Here is a 26637-nt window from a genome sequence, read left to right as displayed (position 1 = left end):
AATCAGCAGTTTACGCAAGAGGTATAAAATCATAGCAGATCCATGGGGATACCTGCAACTGACCGGTTTACTGTAGAGCAGACTGCAACACCATGGGAGAAAGGACGCGAAAAACAAGAAAAGCCAACGCAATTGCAAAGAAAAAAAAATGACACGGATATTCTGTAACTGCGAGACGGATGATGTACAAATTAAGCAGGCATTCACCACATTGATCATGTTTCGATAACTGTAATGACATACAGTAAAAGTGATGACATCAGCAAGGCACGTTTTAAAACAATATAGCCTTTGACTGCAATTACAAAAATCAGTCACCTTTGAATGTGCGTAAATGTACTATATATACACACACACACTATATTCAAACTAGGATTCTTCTAGATAAAAACTATGCAAAAGACCGGACATCTGCACCGAGGAATTGTAGGATTGCGACTGGGAAACGATCTCCACAGGGTGACTAATTTCCACACACGCACAGTAAGTGCTTTTCGTATGAAACACGGAACGAGGGTGCTGGAACAGTATGTGTACATATCAAACAGCTGTTTGTTTTGGTAAGGGAGTATTTCTTCCTCCGTTCAAATTCTTCATGTACAAAATGTGACTTGCACAGGTGACCTTTTGTTCACGAACACCCGAGAGAACCCTGATCAATCCTGCTCAGTCGAAATAATGCTCTAGTAAACAAACGTGGAAAAAAAAATTCAGTTTTATTAACCTTGTCCATATTTCTTTAATGTACATATTTACATTAGTGTTGTACTATGTAGCTTTTTTGGTAACATTTACACTATCTACAGCTTGACTTAATCAGGCATTAAGATTGTATCACAGATACAAGAGCTCTAGAACAACCACAAAATGCACAGTGCAATTAGAAGTTTGTACACCCCCTTCCTGTCACACACTGTGAGTCTCAATCTCCAACATCAAGTAACTATTGGCTACGACAGTTCACATTTACTCATCCTTGACATAATACTATTTAATGACAACATTGAGAATTATGCCATATGTACAGCAAACTGTGCAGGATGTATGCATTATACATTCCATTTACCTTAAGAACAGATTTATGTAAGATACCCATTGCATTCAAGGTCACAAGGCAAAAGTTCAAGATGTGTTGTAATTGTCTACAGACCAAGGTAAAAACTCTGGGACTTTGCCAACAATGACTTTTATAGTCAAGAAGGGTAATGGACAGGAAGCAAAGGGTTTTTGGGAAAAAAAGCCTTTAAAACAGTGAAAAACAATTCAGTTTCTCCCCAAATAAAGTGAGATAGTCAAATCGGCAATAAATTAAAATGTCCTGAGTATTGTTCCGATATTTGTCGATTCACTCTTTTAATAGTGGTGGTGCAAACCTATTGAAAACACCAGAGCTGTGCATTAAAGAGCACAGAACAATACTGTAAAGCGATATAAACCAGGGACTAGGACAGAGTAATAAATATGAGAAAGAGGAAACTGAGAAAGTGCTTGTAAATCAATTTTCAGAGCAAAGTTGCACTAGAGCATTTGTTAGGCTTTCTAATTTCACATGACTAATTCATCCAACTGCAACTAAACACCTCAGCACTCTGGAGGCTGACTGTATAAAGCATGTTCCCCTCAAAGCTCCGAGACACCCGATAGACCCAGGACTACAGTCTTTGAGTGACCTCTGACACTCACTCCAACTAAGAATTTCCTGCTACTAGAAACAGAAGAATATGCAGGGCCTGAGCAATTCGTCATTTATTCTTCTGCTGAGAGCTAAACAAACAGGAATCCTCAGCATGTAAGCTAATCTCCAGCACTTTTCTATCCTGAGTGAAATTCAGTGCTTTTATATTCAAGTGTACGTGGCTTCAAGTTTTTTTTTTTAACCTTTTCCACAATCTCATTCTTTCGCAAGTTTGTGTCTCCACCGGCTAAGGTTTTGCTGAGGCTATTAAAAAAAAATGTCAAGAGGAAACTGAACCATGGTCAAGTAAATGGACTGGAAGCTTCTTGAGTTCCCTGTAGAGTATTTTAGAATCTGTCTTGGCCTCCATCAGCCCTGGGTTTTGAAGTACATAGATGACCACACATTCGAACTTAAGCAGTCAGCAAAACCTGGCAAACAGGAAGCCTTAGACCTTATCACCTTAGGAGGGCTGTGGAAATTCTACACCAAACTCAGAGTGAACAGCTGAGAATTACTGCAAACACGGGACAGTTGTGAAGTTGTTAACACACTAAAGTGAGTGCTTCAGTCAGGTTAGGTTAGACATACTCCATCAGCAAAATAAAGCCATGGTCTCGTCTTCATCCAGATGGAAAGTGGGCACAGTTTGGTCTCCAGCCTCCGACTCCTGACCTGGGCTTTCCAGGTCCTGGAAGCTCTGGAACCAGGGATGAATGAGGATCTCGGCAGCTGTGAGTCTCTCCCCCGGCTCCCTCCTCAGCAGGCTGCGGATCAGGCATTTGGCCTTGGGCGAAACGCTCTCCGGAATGCAGTACTGTCCCCGCCGAATCTTGGAAAACAGGGCGCTGGGGTCAGCGTCGTGGAAAGGGTACCGGCCCACCAGCAGGGTGTAGAGCATGACGCCCAAGCTCCACACGTCGGCTTGCTTGCCGGAGTACGTGCTGGTGGCGTTCAGAATCTCGGGGCTGACGTAGGCTGGGCAGCCATGTTTGTGTGACACCGAGTCATCCTCTCCCTCCAGCACATGAGTCTCCTCGAGGCTCTCCAGCTTTAAGTGAGTTCTAAGAACAGAAAAAAAATGACATTCTTAAAAAAACATAGAAATCCCTGGCTCCGATACAGAATATCAATAATGGGTTGAAATGGGAATATTTATTTTGTCATATCTTGAAAAGTGAGTGACATAATCAACAGCTGATAATCAGAGGCCATGTCTCCATAGAGGGGAAACAATACATGAAGAAGCCAAGTTCAAACAAACACTGGAGGAATAAAAAAAAAAAGAAAAAATGTTTATTTTCATTTTTTATCGAGAAGCATTTGTGGTGTTTTAACTTTCAGCAGTGAGGAACTCTTGATGAGAACTGGGCAGACAAAGCTACTGAGACCAAAAAGGCAAGAGATGATGATGAAAAACGTAATTTAATCTTCATTTTTAACCAAAATGTTTTAAAACTATTTTTCCTTTTAACTGAACAAACATTAATGCATTCCAAAACTGGTAAAGCACATTACTTTTGGAAGCATTCAACACAGAGAAAAGAACATCTGCATCTTGCAGATGAATGCTCCACTTCTTTGCAATAAAAATTGATTAAGTCACATGTTTTCCAAAATCTACTACTGCGCTTGTTTCAGCTTTGTTGCTGCACATAAACAGATTGTCCTACAGTACCTCAGGAATTGTTTAAATCTTTTGCTTTTTCCAATATGCAAATTAACTCATTATTTAGATGGAAAGAATCATCCCATTTCTCTTGTTTTTTTTTTAATTTATGTTGTCCCTCATGCATTGTGACCCTTGAAACTTTTACGACGTGCAAGAAAACAGAGCTCAGCGATCAGAAAACTGTTCTGTTACTAGGGAATGTGCTAGTTAACTGTGGTAAATAAATAACTACAATTCTGCAGTTACTAGTAAAAATGCTGAAGAATGCAGATATCCCTTTGAAATAAGAAGCAAATGCAAAAATTAAAACTAAGCTGACCGCCATCCCTTGCACACCTTGTGCACTTGATCAATAAAAATGTGCTGATATAAAATGTATTTTAATTCACCTAAGAGAACGTAATATGGATTGCCTTTACTGGGTGGCAAACTTTAAAATTGATTTAAAAAACCTTCAAGCCTCTCATTAAAGCACACAGGGGGGGGTATCAAACCAAAGTAAAATGAGAAAATGTAGGAAGTTAACAGTGATCAGTATGGGCTCGAGGCAGGGACATACCAGAGACTACGGCATTATGCAATTAGTCTTTGATGAAACAAAGGCATGCACTAATCACTCCACATCAGCCAAGTGAGTTTGTCTAAGTTTAGCAACATTTCCAAGACGATAAAAGAAGCCTTTTGTTTGTTTCCTAATATGGGGATCAAGGAGGAAAACCTGTGTGACAAAACACCCACAAATCTCTCCTTCTAAGGGCAGATGACATGGAGTCAGCTCGCACAGGTCACCCACATCAGCAACGCATTATTCCACAATAATATGTAGCAGGTTCTGCTTCATCTTGGCCTGACAGTGAATAGGTGCACAGTGTGAATACATTTCTACAGCATTCCAGGGTATAGCATGTGGAAACTATGACTCAGCTAGCAATGCGGTTCATCTCTTCTTTGCCCCCTATTCTAATGGCCAGCACCTGTGCCTTTGCCTGCCTCTGCTTAATTGCCTAAAACTGCTGTTGCCACATTGGTGACACATGACGTTATTAGCCTTTGCTGCAACACAGATTTCAAAATTAGCAAGGCAGCCTGCAATATTGGGTTTCAGCAACTGCTTAGCCTATTATAGTATTGTATGTTGCAGTTGCAAAAGTTCCTTAATTTATTTTGGTTGCGGGTATTTTCAATTTAAATACGTTTCTGACGTAAGCATGGTGCTTGAATCAATGCTGTAAAAACTGTAAATGCTGCATCAAGCAGGCAAATGTGGTGTTCCTCCCTTCACATTAAGGAAATAAAAAAACATATGTGCGTACTGAAACCACTTTCGGTTTTATCAAGTATGCCCAGTCTTTTATGTATGTACAGAGTGTCCAGAAGTCCTCAGTTTGTCTGCAGAAGCTAAGACAAGACAAGGCACTGGGGTTTATATCGTACTCCCACCTTTTTATGCACAAAAATGACATTAGACCACAGCTTAATCTCACCTCTTAACAGAATGAGTGTCCAATTTATACAAGACATTTTCTGTCCCCAGATTAATGTGATCCTTAAAGACGCCCCCCCTCCCTTAAAAATGAATCATTCCCAATATATCTTCAATTATCTTCAAAGGCCTCCAAATATATTACATTTTACAAAGAGGTATACTGTGTTTTCTGCAGTCTGTTTCTCTTAGATCCATACCAACACTCATCAGACGTTTGATGCCCTAGAGGTAACAAACTGCTCACAATAAAATGGCTAGTAATATAATAGAAAAATAATCATTTGAAATGAGAAAAGCTCTGGCAGTTCCTCGTGGAACGGCAGTATTGTCTTTCCCCATCTATAGTAAGCTGAAAGCAGTGGACTTCATGTTATAAAACAATTTACCGCACACAAATGTAGTATTCTGATAAATGTATGAGGCGATACAAAAATAAAGAGTTCCACACAATGGTACCAAGTCACATTAGTGCCTTTTGAACGGCCCTGCAGTTCGTGTTTAAATGCTACTAATGTAAATCATCCTCACCTCTTCTCATCCGCGAAGACAAATTTCCTGAGTTTTAGGTCCCCCAGCACGACCCCAGACTGGTGGCAGTGAGAGACAGCTGAAACTATCTGGCGGAACAGCCCGGAGGCCTGCGTTTCGTTCAGCTTCTTACAGCCTTTCACGAACGTATGCATGTCCCCAAAGTCCTTCTCGAAGAACACGTAGGCCTTCTGGTCCCCCAAAACAATGTCCTTAATCTGGGAAATGTTCTTGTGCGCTGGTACGATGGTGTGCGGTCTTATCTTTTCCTGGTAGTGTTTCAAGCTAAACACCTAATAATTGATGGGGAAAAAAAACCAATGTTACTGTCTGTATAGTATCTTTTACAATGCAATGTCAAGGCTGGTACGGTGAATATATCAGGTTATCTCACAGGGAATATATATATATAAATAAAACGCACCCGCAAACACGAAGAAGTTCATCGCATTTAACTACACTTACCTCAGTTTTCTCAAATCAGCAGGAACTCCACTTAACGTAGACGAAAAACCAACATGATCGTTTGCTTACACTGCCAAATCCATTGACAAATACAATTAAAGGGCTATTCGGAAGCAAAATAGTTGAATACCAGATCGTTTTTTTTTTTGCAATAGAAAGATGCCGGGTTTAAACTGGAGGCCAGTACTAGCAGTCATTTCTCCAGCCGACATACGCGGACGACAAGGTGAGCAGATAGAAAATCGGCGTGTAATCGGGTGACCTGGCATGAGGACTTGGGTTTCTTTTTTTTTTTTAATACAGAAAGGGATTTAAGGACACAGGTTGAAAAGCGACAGTAGTGCTGCACAGCGCTGCCATGGTTGTACACAAATGAACAACATTTCTTAACGCAGCGAACACGATCACCTTCCTCGTATAATTTTATGGCGACTGGTGCGTTAATGAGCTTCAAAGTGGTTTTTTTTTGTGTGTGCGCTTACATTAGAGGCAGATCAGATACAGACTTCGCCAGACCTTATCCATTTACCAAAATAAGATTTGATCATTTGATCTATGGAAGCAGAATACCATCAGTCTGCAAAAATATGAAAATGCCCCGTGTAAAAGCATTAAAATTGCGAAATTTATTGTGCAATTAATAAAAATTTACGGATGTCACGCGGGATCGTCATGCGCGTATTTGGCAAGAAGCCCGTGTTGTTTTTTTTGCTTTTCGTATCTCATGCATAACTTCCAAACCGGGGGGGAGGAGGGAGGGGGCGATTGTTATCATTAAAATCCCTCATTCTGCCGTTTCCATACCTTGCACACAAACTCCTCTCCCGTGTTTATGTGGAGTGCGCTGTGCACCCCCTCCCTGTCGGAAACGGGCAGCAGCAGGAACTGGCAGATCCGAGAGAGACCCTGGTGGCTTGCAGGGGTGCCGGGCGAGGCTGCGCTGACCGGGGACGCCGGGGAAGTGCTGAGGTAACCGGTGTCGTTCGCGGAGTCGCTCAGCCTCGGGATCTTAGACACCGGCTCTTCGGCGTCTACTCTCTTGGATCTGCACCTCCCATTGCGAAAAAATGGGATCGGACTGGTTCGCTGCGCGTTCCAACTCATGTGGGCCAGCATTCAGACAAACACTTTTAACTCGGATATTAAAGAATTTCCAAGAGCCCCCACATTGACTTAGTCTTCCTTGGGATTCCGCGGATGCCCAGTGCTGTATACAATTACAGGGTTAGGATAATCCCAGTATTTTAGTTTAAGTAAATCCTGCGATTCTTCACAGATAATAAAACGATGTAAGGATTTTAAAAGAACGACCTCTGTACAACTCCGAATGAACAATGTCCTTTTGTTTTTTTTTCTCCAAGTTGACTTCAATGTATAGGCAGGCGCTGCCTCCCGATTTAACTGTTGATATGTGAGGCGGACCTCACAAAGCACAGAAGAAAAAAAAAGTTGTTCCACTCAAGTCAAATAGAAACGCTCGACGGAAAGCGTGCGCCGTGGGTTTCTCGATGCGAGAATGACCTCGCTGATTCAGTAGGTGCCCAAACTAAGATGCTATTTCTAAACCCTTTCTCTTTAGCAGTGCAGTTGGAACTCCGCCCGCACCGGCCCCTTCTATGACACGGTTTCAGGAGAAACCCTCCTCGGCGGTTGTGCAATCACACAACCACACATCACAAAGCATCGCAATGGGCTGCGTGCGTAATCACAAATTGCAGGTGAAACTCGGGCAGCCGGTTATTGCTGTTCATGCCTAAAGCCACACATTTGTAAAGCAAGAGCAGAAGATTAAACAATAATAACACAATAAAAGTGTAATTTATGTGACGTTGCGGGAAAGCCAGTAGAGTACTGGATGAACAGCAGGTGTGTCCAATTAAGTGTTACATTGTTTTCGAATAATTAGCACACTCTCTTTACATTATCACGCTGATCAAAGATAATGGTGGCGCGGTTCCTTTAAACGATATTCATTCGCGTCGCGATCGTAATTGTGTTCCTTCCAACAACAGTAATCCACTTTAAAGCTTCATTTGAGCCCAGGAATTTGCAGCTGGATAGTGACGGGCACAGTGGTATAAAAAAAATGCGGCATCCAAACGATCGCTCCTTTTTTCTCTCAAAAAGGCAGTCGTGCATTCTGGGCTAAAACTTCCAACATGCAGACAGGCACGCAGGAAGGTGCGCGGTTAACATAAAATCTGAACTACGAACGCGCAGTTCATTTATAAATAGCGAGTCCACTTTCAAAAATATTTCCCAATTCATGATTTTCGATCATCATAAATATCCGGAATGCACAGCACTGCACGGTATAAATACACACCACGGTACTAAATTACATTCTTTCGCAGCTACTTATTAACAGGAATAAGGTCCAGATTTAGCTCGTTAATTACCTGTCATGAAAAGGATAGCGTTAACTGACCAAACGGATGAATTTTTTGCCAAGTCTCGGAACGCCCTACTTAATTCTGCCATATTGGAATTAAGCCTTTTCTGACAGTTTATCTTATTGGCCACCAATTGCAGTCGGAATTCAAACAGACAGCGATGTTTTGGGAGAAGTCATAGTTATTTACTACTCATAAATACCGCGAACAGGAACGTCTTCATGACATGATGAGGAAATTAAATGGAAAAAAATCTGAACTCTGTGCCAACGAAATGTACAAGGATAAGATACTCGGAAATGGGGGTAACGTGGTCAATTTGAAATGCAATAAAATATGCAGTAATCATGTTTTCTCAACAGTGTGATAATATTCACGATTAGACACTCTGAGGTGTAGAAATCGCCTTAACATTCCCCTTAGGTGATTTCAAAACAAACTAGACCTGATAAATGGACCCTTTTGATTTCAGTTTTCCAAGTATTTCATCTCTCACACCACAGTGTGTGGCAAATCTTTCACAATTTCTAAAGCATTCATTCTGCAACAGCTCATATTGTCACTTGTGAGTAAATCTGTTGCCAAAGTCCAGCAAGGCTTTCATATAGTTTTATTTTAACAAAGATGTACTTCTTTAAATGATAAGCCTCCTTTTACACAACCGTCTGGACTATCACAATCAGGTTGCACCACAGTGTACCTTACTCCAATTGTCTGACTGCATTGTGTGATAGTACTGTATATGTAAACAACACATCACACAAAAGAATCTTGCTCCTTTAGAGGGCTAGGTATGACAAAAAATGTTATCCCATATCTCTTAAAAAATAAGAATAAAAAATGGCAAAATAACAATTTACCGGCATACAGCCGCAGGAAAGTAACCCCTGCTTCTACAAAACATGCCTCAAAACAACCCATTTTAATACAGTATTTCCACCGTCATCTTGAGCTACGATGAACAGCAAGTCATCTATTGTGATCTAAGAACACACAGTACCAGCAGGTCTGCTGCTCACTGTAACTTACTTCAGAAATGCCAATTCATTACATTAGTGGGAGAACCATGGACCCTGCCTGACGTGATGAACCACAGAAACTAGAGAAACAAAACATAGCACTAATTTCATGCCTGTGAATACAGCACTCTGTAGCCTTACTTCTGCCCTGCTGTGCAAGATACAGTATGAATGCTCCACTGTTCACAACACCCTTCCAGTAAAGATGTGCCTGCACCAGTGTGAGAGAATGAGGTCTGAAATGCGGGCAGGCATTTGCATTTCAAATGGAAGTTCAAAGCAGAACAATGTAATGATTAATTCCGTATTTCCATAATTCCAGCTTGCTGTTCTGAAATCAGTCCTGGGAAGAGCAGCCAGATGACTCCCGGGACTCGCACTGGTGGGACCCTGACAGACTGAAGGAACTGGACCTTTTTAGTCTTGAACAGAGAAGAGGAGAAGACTACAAGTATTCAAAATCCTCGAGGACACAAATGGAAACGGTGTGGAAGTTCACTTAATATCTGAAAAACAGGAGGCACATCTTTGCCCTGAGGGTTGTGGGAGTGCAGAATAAGCTACACAGCCATGTGGCTGTAGGCGATACTTCTTTGCTCCCTTCAAGAAACAGCTGGATGAGATCTCTGGATCCATTAACTACCAAGTACCAGATGGGCTGGCAGAGCTGACCGGCCCCCTTCCATTCATAACCTTTCGTACGTTCTGGACCTCGGAGGAGTTCTGCTATTGCTCATCCTGTACTGGAGCTCATTTGGATCAAAGGCCATCTCATCAAACAACTGTAGCCAGGAATCTCCAGACCTGGTAGTGCAGTAATGGCTATATACAGTACGACTTTAGCAACAAAAACAATGTCTGCACCCATTCTTTTCGGAAGGGATGACAACAGCCCGGTTTAATCAGACTCAGCTGTCATTAATTTGCACTCACAGCTGTCGTCATTTCCTCTCCAAAAACACTGCAAATACTGTAGGTGATCCCCCTTCTCTCCCTCCCACACGTCTTTTTCAATCCCATCTCCACTTCTACAGCCCTCTCGGCCTTTTGCCCAAGATCGTGTGGGGAGTGTCATGTGTGTCTCCCCCTCTGCAGCTGCCCCCAGGTCACTCCTCACTCTGCAGGGGGTCCCAGCCTCCTCCTCCTTCTCCTCCTCTCCTGGCCAGGAGGTCTGCCCTCAGCCAAGCGGGTTAAGCCAGATTTCGACTGAAACATTCCGTAATCCTTTCAGAACGGTTCATTCTTGGGTGTTGTTATTTCTAGTAAATTGGCCACTGCTTTCACCAGTGTAGCGGGGTAGTCTGCACCCTCTGAACACAACTGGGTAACAGCCCTTCCCCAGTTTAGACCGTCACATTAACCATAAAAGAAGGCATTCAATGGAAAACTGAATGTATCCAATGAATAAAATCACTGGTGGGGACTACATTATTATTATTATTATTATTTTAATGGGTCAGAAAAATCTAAAACATTCTGAACAGGTGAACGTGCATTTGCGAACATATCAAATCAAACAGAAACAGAACTGAAACAATAAAAAACAAATGCAAAATTAATAAAAAATATTTTTTGTGTCACTATTGCTAATTTCTGAGCACACACAAAATCCACAGTACTAAGCTGACAGCTGGTTATGGAATCAATCAGTATTGAATGGAGTACAAGGCACAGTACACAACAGATTATACATCTAATTTTAGACATCGTGCATTTTTGTCCTTTTTTCACTGTTGACTCACAAACTGAAGCACATCTCTGTCATGCAGCATAACCACTGTGAAACAGGTCTGTCTTTCCTTTAGATAAGAAGGCAGTGCTACTTTCATTTTCAAAGCTGTTACTTTCAGTCTGTCATCTTTTGTTTAAAAAGCTGCATGGCCAGGGGCCAGAAATAATCAGTGACTTTTTGTTAACTTACTTTAATCAGTTAAAAAAAACACATTTTCATGTTCTGAATCATTCATTAATGCAAATGACATATGGCGTGATGTGGTAAGAAACTTAAAAATAAGGAAACAATTGTTTTCTGTTTTGAAAGAAAAAATCTCACATCTAATGTCAACGGGTCCTCTGAAACTCAGCTCTTCCCTGTTTTTTTAATTATCAGCCAAGGGAGATTTAAACAGAGGAAATATCTGCAAATAGTATTGGGGATGTTAAAAGTCAACTGTTTTCTTATTTCTCTTTTTAAACAATGAAATGCATGGGTAAATTAAATGGAAACAAGTAATGAAGTTTACCGTAGGCTCAACATTACCTTCACACATTACTCATAACTATTAAGTGCAAACTTAGTAACCTGCATTTTTATAAAGGAATTTCTTTGAAACAGGACAAATCTATTAGTCTGACCGGAAAGTGATTGGTCTGCATTAATCAGATGGTGAAGAGTGATCTTTGATAGAATATGCAACACAAGGCTGACACTAACACGGATCTCTGTACAATCACAGCTAATGACTAAGAAGGCTCAGTGGGGTGTCGTTGAACAAAGTGTCCATTTTTAATACATGAAACTTTTGAACTGCTTATTAACTCATGTCAAAAAGCACTGCAGAGTGCTAAAAACAGAGTCTATACAAATTTGTTTTAAGTCTTGGAATTCCATCTTTTATAAATTCACTCAGACAGCTGGGACGCTGCAAAAAAATAAATTTCGGCAACCAAATGATGATGATAATGTAAGTAACAGGATGGGGTACCACTGTCTTTTCCCGATGTGATTTTTACATGACTGCCAGGCCTCAAATTACACGAATTACACCAAGCATACAATGCTTAAAGCAGACATTTTTCGTGTCCATCCAATACTGCTTGCCTCCTCTAAGAGTTCCATTATGTGACTGAACTGACAGCTCTTTCCCTCTGTTTCAAACTGTCCGAGACTATTGGTGAAAGGGCACTGGTTCCAGTAGCTTGCTCCTGTTTCAAACAAAGCCTTCTGCACACTCGTTTGTGCAGGTTCCTGCCTCACATTTGTGACTTTGTGCTGAGCTTCTTCTGGCTCTGAATGAGCCTCTTCATTGTAGGATCTGGCACCAGGTCTGACTTTGTTACATCAGTGTTACCACATCCAACAACAGGGCACCTGAAGGGAAAGCAAGAGAATTAGCAGATTATGAAATTAGCCTTATTTACTTTCAACACTTTTTTTTCCCTATGCACAAAAGACCCTAGTAATATGCTGTTTTTTTCTTCTGAAGTCTTTATATTCATCCTAAGCTGTCTGGCTATGCAAAACTTAACCCACCTCAGCAATTCAAAATAGGTTCTTTATCTTTTCAAACCAATAACAGTTGCAATCCATTAACATTTGCAAATGTAATGAGTATGAGTTTTGAATGAAACCTCTCTCCAACCCTGACCTCCTGGAAAGTGCATCTCTCTAGTTGCAATTGAAGTAAAGTAATAGAGAAAGTAAAAGAGCAGATACAGGTATAATTATTTTACAGTTAACACTTTGAAACAAATTGCTCCCCAACCTATGACTACACAATTAGCAGCTGTGAAAATCATTTTCAAAGGTTTTATTTCTGTATTTTGCAAGCAGCATAGATGAATTTTGAAAGTAAGAGAAACGACATACAGTATATTTTTTTTAACTATATAATGCTTTACTGAAGGCTGTGACCTGAATATCTAACATTAGCATACAGTATGATCTGTGATGCACACTTTGAAATACCACCTCTTTTGGTACAAGCCATTCAGGTACAGAGCTGTTTCGTTTTATGAAAGCACAAGAAGGTTTATGAACAAGAAGCCACTTGGTTCTTTGCTACTTCAATTGCTTGTATTGTTTAGAAAATCTCTGTTGCTTCTTAAAAGATCCCTCTCCTAGATGATATTTTTCTTAAATTCACATTTATTTGCATGAGTGTCAAATATAAACCTGACACTTTTCACCAGTGGCTAGACGCTGTTGTCAATGTTTAATTCCAAACCTGGCCATTTTAAAAGGTATCAACCTGGAGAATTATCATCCCATTTCAAAACTGACCCATTTTCAGGACCCGGGCTTAAAAAAAAAAACAGTTCAATTATAACAAGCCATTATGACTTAAGAGTCAGAACTTTCCCACTACTGCCTTGAATAAGTCAAATTCCACACTTTGTTTTCTAATAACTAGGCTGCATAATTCTCCACACCCAAATGTCAAATGAGTCAAGTGTTTCTCCCCCGTTTACCAGAAGGACAATTAAACTGACACAGTTTAAAATGCTCTGATGAATGTGTCAGGCTTTAGACATCTTACTTTAGATCTTACTATCTAAAAATAAATGATTTCAGAATGCCATCCCCTGAATCCTAACGTTAAAGTGACCTTGAAAAGAAACAGGTAAAACACGACACGTAAAAAAGCAAGAATGTGGAAATGCAGTGATTAAAGATTATCTGTTCATCCTGAGTTGCAGGCTTCAGTCATTCATATTGTTTTCCTGGTATGAAGAAAACACTGTATCTAGTTTATTGTAACTTCTTTCTTGCTCTGGATAAAGGCCTAAGGAAATGTTGTGTAATATTTCTAAGAAGGAAAGGGCAGAGGAGAGAACAGAAAGGATTTCGAAGTAAAAATCACACTTTTAAAAATGGACATCAGAACTGTTTTGCCAGAAGCTGACCTACTTTTATCTAAATGAGCTGCACCTAAATCCAGTCTTCGGGAGAATTGCTCAAACGTTTTGAGAGAGTAGATTAACATAATAAATAATACTCAGGTAAGGTAACCTGTGAAATTAATTCACAGAAGAAATTCACAGAATGTGAAGGTTCCATTTTGCATTCAGTTTAGATATTTTTCATTTGCAATCTTCCCTCACAAGTAAGTTATTAAACCATTCCTCTATCAACATGTAAAATATGTTGAGAGACAAATATTGAGGTTAGTTAATCACAAAACCTACAGCTCTAAAAGCAATCAAATACAGGATAACACCTTTGCAACATAATTCAATATCAAAGAAACAGAAATATTTCTTTACAAGACTGTTAATGGAGGAAATAAGGACTCCTGGTTTTAGAATAAACTTCAACAGTGGAAATGGTAGGGGCCACATTTTAAAGTTACATAAAAAGCCTCCATATGAAAAGTTATTGAGGAAGTCTGCATCACTTCCCTTTGTGATCACTTCTCAAAAGTCAACCAAACTGAAGATTAACAATGCAGTTCTTTTCCTAACTCAAATGGAAAACCGTAGACAACTAGATGTAGTACAATGCTCTCTTTCATCAAGGACAGCTGTTCAGTTGTTTTCAGTAAAACTGATGTTTCAGATGTAAGCCTTCGAAGATTTTTGAAGAAATCGCTAAAAACATGCTCCTGGTGAATTTAGTAATACATTCAGTAATTATGGGTGCATAAGAAAGTAATATGTTCTAAAAATATCAAGGCACTGTAAATATGTAAAACACAACAGAGGGAGCTGGTTCGACATGTAACAATTCCTCTTAAAACACAGTAGGAGATACTGCTTGTTCAGGTAATAGGGTAACACTGTTTGGGGTCTTGACTGTCTAACTCGTCCACATTTGAACCAGCTGTTCTGTGGTCATTCTGAAACTGCTGGGCTCCTACTGTCTTGTTTTGCCAGCTGACAGTCCTGAGCTTCTCCCCGTCAGCCTGCAGGAGGTCTGGTAATGAATGATATTGTGATGCGGCCCACTGCCGTAATGCCTACAGTCTTTTCCGAGTGAGACGGGAATGTCAGTGTGGTGTTTGCTTTACACTTACACACCGATTCCCTTGCCTTAAAACAGGAGCATCCACATCGGCTCCTTTCCAGAGGGGGAAAGAAAGCCGGAAACCTCCTGGCCCTCCAGGACTATGGACAGTTGTGTCCCAGAGAGAGCTGATCTGGCTCCAGTTATTCCCTCATAACTCCTCCAGTACTCATTAGTGTCCTGCAAGGACCAGGCAGCTGCACACAGCTTCCAGCACTGCCTGTGCATCCTTCTGACCTTGAAGGCGAGTCCACTTTCCAGGGAACCAAGAACAATATTATTATTGTTCCTCACTCTTAAGTAGCACTTTCGTGGACACTCCACTCAAAGCTCTTTCCAGGTCATGGGGTCTCCCCTCCACCACATCCAGCCAGTACTCTCCCCACACACCAGCTCTCAGTGGGGAGGAGAGCAGAGTGATGAAGCCAGTTCAGAAATTATAAGGAGGCCATGATTAATAAAGGCCAATGGGAAACTTGGAGACACTCCTACTCTCTTGGAGACACGCCCTGGAATTTTTAATGACCACAAAGAATCGGGACCTCGGATTTTACGTCTCATCTGAAGGACGGTGCCTTTTTACAGTATAGTGTCCTCTATACTTAGGACCCACACAAACCGTAAGGTGAGCGCCCCCCCCTACTGGCCCTACTAACACCTCTTCCAGCAGCAACCTTAACTTTATTCCAGGAGACCTCCCATCCAGGTACTGGCCAGGCTCACTCACACCTGCTGAGCTTCAGTGGGCTGCCAGCTGTGAGCTGCAGGGGGATATTACTGCTGGCAAAAACAAAGACTTACAAACGGGAGAAGGCCATATGGCCCATCTAGCCCTCTTGGTAGATAGAACGTATAATTGAACCAAGAACCTCAACCATCCTCGTCTTGCGTAGGTGTGTTGCAAAGAACGAAAGAAAGGCTAAAAATGAGAGGAGGAGGTGTACTTGTATGTGTGTTCAAAGGAGGTAACTTATGAACTGCAAGCACTGGGAGCTGTAGAATACCACGCAGTTTCCCACACTGCTCGGGTGCTGGTGCAGGTGACAGTGGTACACAATCCCATGCTCCCCTGAGGCACAGCTTCCAGACAGTTTGCGCAGTCTGTGCCGTTCAGCTCAGCCGCGGGTACTTGTGAATACATGGCTCACCGCAGTTTCTTCTTCTGATGTTGCTTGCTCCTGATCATGTCAAGCACGGCCCCTTGTTCGTAGTAGTGGTTGCATTTTTTATTCTTTACTGGATTAACCATGTCCACCTGCAACGAACACGAAACAGTGGTACCTATTAAGGGGTGCATTAAATAAACGGCACAAAGTAATACACATGCACACACAAACACACAATTTAAGTGCTTTAATCATCAAATATAATTTTAGACCTGTTCCAAGAAGTACATAGAATTACAAAATAGTTCAATAGCCATAAAGGTTTAGTCTTTTTAGTGTGCAATAGGTATTTCGAGTCTAGCACAGGATTAATATAATGTAGGCAAATTTGTTATGCCCATATATCTGCTAAATGTTTAATGTATTAGTACAGGCAGTGCAGAGACAGTTCTCCCTATTGAGGTTCTCTTGAACTCCGTAAAGTGCCTTCACAGGGGCTGTTTAAATCTTCTCCTTGCATGTTGACAACCCCAGTAAGTGAAACCTTTGCATTTGCTCATTTGCGGTGCCGTGAAGCCAGAACGATGGTGAGGAGTGAAGCCAATACCTGGGTAATGGGGCAGGTGGGATTGACCTGGCTTTGGGTCACAGCAATGTCTTCGTCCAGCTCCTCCTCTGTGGCCTCTGCCAGTGGTCCAAGAGCCCAAAAAAGACAAATCAGAACCACACAGTTGGAGATGTACCAGCTTGATAGATATCACTTCTGGGACCCCTGAGGTTCAAATTATTCTGTGGTTCTAAGAGGATGAGAAGAAAATGAGCCTGCTTGCTTGCTTTCAGTTTATTTGCAGTATGTTGTGTTGTGTACTGTAATATGTATGATTCAGTGTGTGCACAACTCTCAAAAAACCCTAACACTAAACAGATATTTCTTTGTATGTTAATAAATGCAAAGAATAAAACCCTCATATTTCACTTGTAAAATCTTGCGTTAAACACTAAGCACTGGTAACTAAAAACAGCCGCCCTACTGAAACACTGGAAAATAAGGGGGGATTATGATACAGGACCACACGTTCAAGGTCCTGCTGTTTCAGCGTTCATTCAGTATTAATGCACGTCTACAGTATTCACATGGAAGGATGTGGGCGGTTATAAAGACCACCATGCTAGCCAGCTCTGAAGAGCAAACCCAAAACAGCCCTTAATCAAACCCATCAGAAGGTCAGATAATAAGGGACTTCTCCCTTCTCCCTTAACTGAGCCCAAGAAGAAAATAAGTTTACTTGCATAGGTATGTACTTTTGTCTCTTGCCTTTCAACCTGGAAAGTAAGTACGTCACACACTGTCAAAATTGTTATTACAGTCTGGTTACTGTAAAACAAATAGGCAGTAAAGATAAACATATTTACAACTTAAATCTGTTAACAGTCCTCAGACACCTAAACTAACAATTTGAACAACCTTTCCATATTTCCATATATCGTAATCTTGCTAAGCATTTATTTTCTACATGCCTTTGGGATTCATCATGTATATTCACTTGAGTAGAGGACATTAAACTAAAGCAGATATGCAGCTTTTGCAGAGAGCGACTCCCTTAGATCAATGGACCATATTAAACAGAAAAAAACAGGCTACTTCATATTTGTCAGGAACAGTCAAACAGAGGTTCTTAACAGCAGAATGAGACTAATGCAGATATGTTATTCGGTTTGCTTTCAAACACATTTGCCTTCTTTTATATATTGGTAAGATGACAGGTGTTTAATGGGTGTGCTTGCTTTCAATTTACACTTAGGAAACGTTGAAGGACGTACAGTTTTCTAGATATGCCACAGGGGAACCTTATCTATTAAAATGATGAAAAAAGCAGGACCAGCCCAGACTCGCTAACACAGAGACTCTTGAGAAACTCTTTGCGGGCATTCCTAGACCGCACATGGCAGCAGTACCTTGACAAGGAGAGAGCTCACAGTGCTGCTCTCCTTCTGGCATTACATCACTGCTGGCTGTGGGAGGGATGGATCAGCTGTTACCCACACGGCAAGCAAGTAGCAGTAAATGAGTCTGTGCAAATGCCTTCAAAAACTGCCTCAATAGCACGAAGGATCACCGTGCCGAGAACTAGGGGACAGAAGGTGAGGCTGAAGCCATAATACAATCAGGACCATGTCCTTCTATGTTCTGAGAAGTTGAGCAATCATTCTGAATTACCTAGATTATGTAGGCCATTACTCTGTGACACAGTTATGGCATTTATGTTTCTAAAGCAAAAATGCAATGACCTCTGCCTTATGAACCACTTTTACATGATTATATCAGTTGTCACTATCTTGTGTATTTCAGTTGCCGGTAATCTATGTCTACTTCCTTAAAACGGGGTTGACAGATCATTCCATCAGGGAGAAACACCAAAAGGTTTTTGATCACATGCTGAATCCTTTCTGATGAAAGCTTTAACCATCTTTACAGCACTATCAAAAAGTGAAAAAATACATTTCTTTGAATACGCAGATACTTGCATTTTTACTTGTAATAAGCAGTCTTGTCTGCATAATCTACACAGCTTGTTAACATCTAGGCGCATCAGGGTCATTTTCACTGAAACTTGCTCCTCGTTATGTAAAAGGCAACATTCCAAACCTACAACGAGTGAATTATAAGAATACTTGGATTCTATCTACACTTGTCTAGACAAGAAATTCAAGCTATAAAATATCCTAGGAGATTTTTCTCCTTGTTAAAATTTCCACTATTTAAATAAAAAACAGACCCAAGGGAGCATTAAAGGTGTGTTAACACAAAAGCCAAATGTCTTACATTACGGACATAAATATTTTAGTTACATTCCTGACATTTCACTAATATCAGTAAATATTTATCAGACAAAAATCAGTGAAGTCTGAATGCTGAACAGACAGTAACCTAGATTATACCTCTGCATTGTTTTTTTTTTAGTAAGATTGAAGGCGTCTGCTTGTAAATACACGTACCAAAGTATAGGAACCAAAAAAGCCACACGTTTTGAGTTTCTCTTTTAAAAAGGACCACAGACAGAACTTTCTCCTCTATTGTTGCAGGTGGAACTAAACCGTTTTTCTTGTCCTGTTCTGCTCTTGAAACATTCAGGGCTTTTTTTTCAGTGCAGCAATGCCTCACTTAACACTGAGGATGTGTTCCAGAGGAAATACCAACATGGGATTCAGTGCTAACAGAAGTGTTTATAGCATGGGCTTAACTGGGATGCAACTGGGTGCTCTGTTTCTTACATATAAATGACGTATGTAGGTGTATGTACACGATCCCTGTGGTAACGCTTCTCACATCTCCTGCTTAAAACCGCAAAAGCCAGAAGAATCTTGGGGTCCTGCTTTCACAGTCTGTATTTGTACTTCAAATGAGAATGACCCCTTCCCGAGGCCAAGTCACTGATGTTATTATATTTGTTGGTAAAAAGACAGAGAGAAGCAAAATGTAACTTGCACAGCCTGCAGGTAACTGTCACATGTCAAAACACCTGTCTTTCAGATTGTGCAATACTTTTCAAAAGAATATTTTGCTGCTATCCACTCCAGACGAAACCAAGGACTCAAATGTTATTTTATGGCCAAATTACCTATCTGGTATGACTGCAATGCACGGATCATAATTACCACGTTAAAGATTCACAGGCACCATCAGTGCTAGATGCTACATCTTATATTTAAAGCTTTCATCTCAATACTTATGTAATTTCATCCGGCATTACTTAACTTGGGATATAAAATAATCCTTGAATATTTAAGTGAGCCACAGCATGTTTGTACCTGACATCCAAAACAAGTAGAAGTGCTTGTTGACTCATTTAATGTGTGGTCTTTCACAAAAAACTGGAAACATTTTCACAAAGTCATGCAAACTATTTCTCTCCAGCAAGGATTGCATAGGAGCTGTATTCAACCAAAGCGAAAAGCTGCTGTTATGTTATCAATAGTCAATACAAGGCGAGAACAATGTGCTTTTCTTCTGTTCTTCTCTAGCTAAATCAGTCACATTTAACTCCTCACAAATCTACAACCAGGCCACCCACCTCCCAGGTTACACAGATTACAGAAAAGTCAAGAGAAAACACACATAAATCAACTCCAAGCTTTAATTTTAGCTGAAAAAAATGCAGTGCACCCGGTCTAAAACACTTACTTCCTAAAAGCAAGGTGGCAATGACCTCCTTTTTCAGAGGTGAAAACAGCAATGGAGAGACTTCTCAGCTTCCTTCAAAATATTGACACAGGGAGCCATGTGAGCAGAGGGCTTTACAACAAGCAGCACGTTGCACAACGGACACACGCAGTACCGGCTCTGTGTCCCAGCTTATCCAGCATCCCCTGTTTCTAATAACACCCCATGTCATGCTTTGATCGAGTGATAAGAGTTTTGTAACACCGGCTCCTCTGCGTTATCATCCTGCTTGCTCTCCATGCCATTTGCAGTGTTTGCTTTAGTTGACACACATTTTCCATTCCAGTGAAACTCCGGCTACGGTACTTCTCCGAACTGGACAGGCTTACATCATTTCACCTTTAGCCCCTCCTCTTTCCGATTTCTTGAATGTCAAGCCGAATGGGCTTCGGCCAATGAGAGCTGCCAATCAACGTCAAGCACAAAGCAGTGTGTATTGCCCTGCGTGCGATAGTCTTATAGACACGTTTTAGATCACTTCATCTAGTTCTCAAGCCCCCTTGCTAGCTCAGATATACAGTCTCCTCTGAAACACACCAAGAACACCTCCTGTAGAGCTGAGAGCAGCGAGAGACAAAGTCAAAGCGTAGCTCATTTGGATATTGTTTTCATGCTGGGAGTCCCAAAAGGGACAGCTAACATCAAATACATTTTGTTATTTGTCTGCTCTAATTTAATAATTTCCATATAAAGAATGTGAACTACACACAACCTGGGCAGCCAGTCACTGGTGTCCTTTCATAAGCAAAAGGGGGAATTTGGAGACGAAGTGGATGAATGCCTTTTGTTCTTTTTCACCACACAGTCATTTTTTACAGGAGGAACTGGGAAGTGTGCATATTGCATTGATAACACTATGCACAAGTCAGTGTGGAGAAAAGATTCAAAGTAATCTGTCTATTCAATTCATAAGTAAAGTAGCCAACCTTAGAGGAGGGTGTTGGGCTCATTAACCTCGGTTGCTTATTGATTCTAGGGTCTCCCTCAGCCATTTCTTGAAGGAAGCCTGAGTAACCGCCTCAGCATCATCACTGGTTCCTCAAAACTAAGACACATTTTTAAAAGCACGGAACTGTGCAGCAGTAATTAAGTTAAAAAGTGTAGAGATTTGCTTTACTCTTGTTGCCCTATTCTTCCTTCATCTCACAAAAAACAGAAAAGCTGGGTAAATACTAGTCCTTTTATCTCATATGCACAGATGGAGATGTGAGTAACCTTTATATAGTATGTCAACACCAAAACTAAAGCATAATACTCCCATTTTTACTCTTGAAGTAGAACTCTAATTATTTACAAGGTGTCTAATGCGAAAGCCCTTTCAAGGAACACATTTCAATGAATTCAGTGCCATTTTCTTGAGATGAGAAGAACTAAGCTTGCTCAAACAATAGTTCTCTTTAACCACAGACTGTTGCATGGCAAAAGACCTCACCTACTGAGCTATTGGGCACACTGTGGTTTTGTGGTAACAGAAAGGTTTTCTGTGCTGCAGCCTAGCCTTTCTGGTATAATGATTATTTTTTCTTCTTTGATATTGTTTACTTATTAAAATAGTGTACATAACCCACATAATCTTCAGGTTTCAAAAAGGATAGATGAGGTTTGTGAATCTCCAAGCAAAGAACCTTACACATTCCAGCACTCAATCATAAACAGATGCTGTAGGCAATGCACATTCCTCAGTCTGGACCTCACAGGCCCTCCTGAAAAGCCTTGTAAGCTTTAATGTACTGTAAGTGAGACAGATATTAAACACTTTATTAACAATGTTACTGTATTAATCAATCGTTTTTTTTAACCTTCATTAAGAACAATTCAGAAAACATCACATTAAGCACCATGAAAAGCCACCAAAACATCCTTTAAAATGACCTGCAGGAAACACAAACTTAAAAGGGAAAAAAAAAATACTTTTTTTCTAGATAAGGTCTTAAACCTAAACGAGGTCATAAAATGAGATCACAGTGCAGTACTTTAGGAAGACTCAAAGGGGTTGGAGAGATTTGTGTTTCTCGAAAAGGAATTATATAATAAATTAACTATATTTTAAATTGGTGACTTAACATTATGTAGTTCATTAAAAGGATACTGAATTCAGAGAAACTGAGTGTGTTCATTTCTGTTTATTGTTCATTCAAGGTAAAAGTGTAAAAACTACAAGCTTTTTCTATTTAGAAATACTTCTGGCATATTTATCCGGAATAAAACATAAAATAACCTTTCTGAAAAAAGTTGTCTTGTGACCCCACTTTCAGAGAAACAGCTATCAGGAACTAAATGCATAACCTTTCTCCTGCCACTCCACTTCCATTCTAAGAAGGCCAATACTCATGTTTGTATATTGCAAGCGTGCCAATTGCACAATTTTGGTGTTGTCCAAACTGTACTCACACAAGCTGTTGTAAATATTGGTACAAAGATGAACAGACAGATTTGGAAAAAAACAGACATCACAGTTTTAAAGCCTGCATACACAAGAACAGCTTTATTCCTGTTCCTAATAAGCTGCCTTAACAAGTTGATTTTAATAAATGTCACAGTACAGTGGCTGCCTTTTAAGTGATTACAAAGGCAGTCTGACAACATGACTTCAGTCGCCTGATAGTTTCAGATTCCCAGGCTGTGCCCAACAGAGTTTCAGTGTTATTCTGCACAAAGAAACCCGAATGCAAAAGTGACTTTTGTGAAATGAAAACCAAAAGGCCAGCAATGAATCTGCCACCCTCGGTTCTCAAAACATCGTCCGAATTCGAAAGATTTCCAGGGAGACTAGGAAAAAAAATTCCTTCTGGGAAATGCTTCTGTAACGTGTCGTTGTAGATCTGCCGGCAGCTTCCACATTTAAAATAAGAAGTTGCAGAGTCTGAAACTGGCTTGATCTTAAGTATCTCCGCAAAAAAACCTGCACCAACACGCGTGAGAGCTGGTCTTAACAGCACCCCCAGGTGTAATGCTTTTGTCAATCGCGTGCAGCAGTCTAAAAACAGGAACTGAGAGAACTATAAATCAAAATACTCTCATTCACCATTACACAGACTACTGGTCCCCAAGCATTTTGCATTGAAAGCCATCTTAGAGTAGGTATTGTGAAACTTTAAACAGTGGCACATTTTGTTTAATGAACTAACCACAGGGGTATTGAGAAAGTCTTGTGCAATCAAACTGCTCAGCTAATTATTATGAGATCAAATAGTAGTATCCATAGTAACTATGCTTTGTTTTTCCAAAACAAATGCTCTATCTCTTTCATGTATCTCCATGACACAATAATTATGAAGGTTTATGACAACGTAACCATAATGGTTTGAAAGCCACGCAGTTATGATTGATCTGAAATTCAGATACAACATTCAAATGAGAATACTGTAATTCCACACCTACTGTACATGTAGTATAGGATTTCTCGATTTTGCTTCAACTATTAGCATGAAAGATTAAAAAGACTGCAGCTTTTTTCTTAGAAGGTTTACTCCTTCACTAAGGACAACGGATTTTGACATTCACTTTCTTGGCAACCTTAAGCACAAGATTGATTGACATGACATCGACATGGGATATCACCAACAGTGATATTTAAAATTTAAAATCTATAATGTCAACTGTGATGCCCCAGTGGAATGCAGCTTCTGGAGTTGTGCATGAAAAGACGTCAACCCGACAGGTGTCCTCTCGGGATCAAGATCCGTGGGTGGGAAATTCAAACTACTAGCAATGACACTTCATTCTCCATCGGAGCAGTGGATCTTTGTAAACATGCTCATTTTGCCAGTGAACTGAAGACACTGCTGTTTGTTCATCCTTGCTCCTGTATAGAATATCCTTGAATTTCATCCAAACCTTTTGATGCCTGCGGTAGATCTGAATTCACTGCACTGATCACACTATTCAAGAGGCCCACTCTGTTGGCTTTGTAGAATAACTGCAAAGCCAGTTAACCACAGTTAAACTCAAAAGTCATACATTTAGTTTCTTACAAAACATCCTTCATGAAGAACTGGTTCTGTAGTCCCAGATTGTGGTACATCTGTCCTGAGCTGCTACTCCTTTGCCTTTTCTGCCCTAACCTATTTTTGCTTTGTACTTGGCCTGGGCCCAGATCAATATTCTGGAAGATAAAATTCATAAGCCACAAGCATGACAGCTAGACACTAGACCAAATCCTCCGCCTATCAAACAAACAGGCCTGCTAGCCTTCCAACTATTTTAATCACTTTCAAGCTCAGCAAGCGTGAATGTGCTCTTGCTCCCAGTACTAACAAATGAGCACCCTGGGACGTGCTAGTGCTCTCCCAGTTTCTGCTTGCGGTCCTGTCTGTGTCATTTCTTGCCCAGAGCAAGGATCGGCAGAGATTGATGAGTCGGCCACATGTGATCAGAAATCTGAGTTCCCTTTTATTGTTCAGGATTGCAAAAGAAAAATTAATCAATCTTGTGTCTTGACACTGCTATAAAAACCTTAAATAAAGGACTTCCATTAAAATATCGTAACACATATATTTGTAATATATGTTATGTATATTTAATATATAAATAAAAAAATATCTAAGCAGTATCACATATTTATATCTAATACCTTAGTAGCAATATTTAAAAACTTTGCATTAAATGTATGTACAAGAGAAACAAAAAATGATTCCAAGGACGTATTATAAAATGAATTTAAAACAATTATAATAAATGCTGATACCATGATGCTGGTAAAGAAAGCACAGGTGCTGCATGAAAGCTGAATAAAAATATTTTTGAATTATCGAATATATAATAATTTCAGAAACACCAACAAGAGCCGGTATAGAGCTGCAAAGGGACTTAAAAATGCAAATTATTCTTATATTAGCTATAATCCCACACATCAGCTGGACATCCAGTATGTGCATGAACTGCACCAAAAACTGTGGAAAGCATTTACAGTATGGCTTTATGAACTACATGTGTGGTCAAAAATAGTTGGCTGTGCTTTGTGTTACATAAACCACATGGGATTTTCCCAATTAATATCCTGTCCTTTGGCAGCAATAAAGCCTCCCTCTGTCATAATACAGCGCTCAAATATAATTAGTCCGCCCCTGGAGACACGTAGTCACAGGTTCAGATTTTTATGAGCTATGAGAAGGGGGAATAATGTTCTTGAAAATCTTGCAATTCACGAAGAGGCAATGTGGAAAGGTACAGCACCTCAGAGCCGATTCTGTTAAGCGGCGAGCTCTGCATACTGGAGCCCCTGCAGCTCAAGTCAATGTACACTGCACTCCTGGGAAGAGCTACAGTGCAGCCCCAAAGCCTTCCTCACGGGTCTGTTCTAACATGCTTTAAGAACACAACAGGGCTCCACTCCGATTCTACTCCAAAAGTGCCCAACGCCTCATATTTCATTTGATAGAAAAAGGAAGACAATCAGGTCACCTGCCTTTGATACACATTTAACTCCGTGCACACTGCTCGTTATTACAGAGTTCTGTACGGTGTCCTGTGGTTTCTGCTGAGACTGGAGTTCTTCATGTGGAGTATTTCAGCACAGCCATCCATTTGCAGAAGCACAGACCGAGTAGCAGGTATGAGAGCAGCACAATACTCTGAAGCACGCAAGCACTGTGTCCTGACTCCCCTCCCTCCACTGCCATCTAAACAATAATTACAAAGACCTTCACTTTCAATCTATTCAAAACTCAGCTGCCCTGTGCAAACACCATTAACATTTCAGGTCCTCAGAAACAAGGCCTGCGTGGCAAGATCTTTCTGAATTCTTGTGACTGTGCAAACGGGGACTGCTTTTGAGTGGTTTCTTTGCAGGCACAAATTTACCAAGTTGATTTTTTTTAGAATGAAAGCACAATTTCCATAGCCTTTTCATAAGATGTGATCAATTGAGGACTAGGTCTTTCCTAGAGCTGATCAGAACCTTGGTGATACTCACATGCAGACAAAGAAATATAATTAGAATTGTTAATATATGAATTACTGTAATATATGAATTTGCTGAGAGCCCAGTGGCTGTTCTCAGTGTCTCTCTATAAGTTAAAGTGAATAAATTCCTGCATATTCAATAGGAGCTCAAACCTTTATGTAATTTATACTGAAACAATTACTTGGAAGGCTGTGAACCGTCTTTTGTATTTTTAATAGAAGAGCATGCTCATTCCTGCATTAATTACTGAATTTAATTAATTTGAAGTTCTAATGTATCAATAATTATAAAAACATTGAGAACACTAGAAACGTTCCAAAAGGGAAGAGACCGTAGGTCTCCAGCTAGCTTGTTGGGATTTCAGTAGAAAGTTGATCCTAAGATCTCTTTTGTTTAATGTTTGAAGAAATCAGAGTATCAGTTTCAACACCATGACTGGAC

The 26637-nt window shown here is 40.3% G+C and overlaps 2 protein-coding genes and 1 long non-coding RNA gene across 5 annotated transcripts in view; 1 reads left to right on the top strand and 2 right to left on the bottom strand.

Moving 5' to 3' along the window:
- Positions 1-697: 697 nt before the first annotated feature.
- On the bottom strand, positions 698-7419 carry trib1 (tribbles pseudokinase 1). The gene is made up of 3 exons (XM_088600720.1): positions 6631-7419; positions 5362-5654; positions 698-2739 (listed from the first exon to the last, which is right to left on the bottom strand). Exons 1-3 carry the CDS (start codon positions 6940-6942, stop codon positions 2271-2273), a joined length of 1074 nt encoding a protein of 357 aa, XP_088456846.1. The 5' UTR covers positions 6943-7419; the 3' UTR covers positions 698-2270.
- On the top strand, positions 6670-10666 carry LOC148650991 (uncharacterized). Its single transcript, XR_015925626.1, has 2 exons — positions 6670-6795; positions 9561-10666. It is a non-coding gene; the product is annotated as an uncharacterized LOC148650991 (long non-coding RNA).
- Positions 10667-10681: 15 nt separating this feature from the next.
- The window catches only part of nsmce2 (NSE2 SUMO ligase component of SMC5/6 complex), a 29344-nt gene continuing 13388 nt past the window's right edge, over positions 10682-26637 (bottom strand). For all 3 annotated transcript variants that reach the window (XM_088600721.1, XM_088600722.1, XM_088600723.1), the window contains exons 5-7: positions 16677-16753; positions 16112-16218; positions 10682-12329 (exon numbers count right to left, since the gene is read on the bottom strand). In XM_088600721.1, the coding sequence (XP_088456847.1) occupies positions 12212-12329; positions 16112-16218; positions 16677-16753 (302 nt within the window). In that variant the 3' untranslated portion in view covers positions 10682-12211. The remainder of the gene's footprint in view (positions 12330-16111; positions 16219-16676; positions 16754-26637) is intronic.

The sequence above is a fragment of the Lepisosteus platostomus genome, chromosome 12, assembly GCF_059453375.1.
Source record: "Lepisosteus platostomus isolate fLepPlt1 chromosome 12, fLepPlt1.hap1, whole genome shotgun sequence".
Taxonomy (NCBI): domain Eukaryota; kingdom Metazoa; phylum Chordata; class Actinopteri; order Semionotiformes; family Lepisosteidae; genus Lepisosteus; species Lepisosteus platostomus.
This window is presented reverse-complemented; position numbering and strand designations above follow the sequence as displayed.

Bases quoted from the DNA above. Each gene is read 5' to 3' on its own strand.
- trib1 (XM_088600720.1), bottom strand. From the start codon at position 6,942: ATGCTGGCCCACATGAGTTGGAACGCGCAGCGAACCAGTCCGATCCCA. The intron at 5,655-6,630 runs GTATGGAAACGG...ATCAATTATTAG, and splicing joins GAGAGGAGTTTGTGTGCAAG to GTGTTTAGCTTGAAACACTA. The intron at 2,740-5,361 runs GTGAGGATGATT...TTCTGTTCTTAG, and splicing joins GTCTTCGCGGATGAGAAGAG to AACTCACTTAAAGCTGGAGA.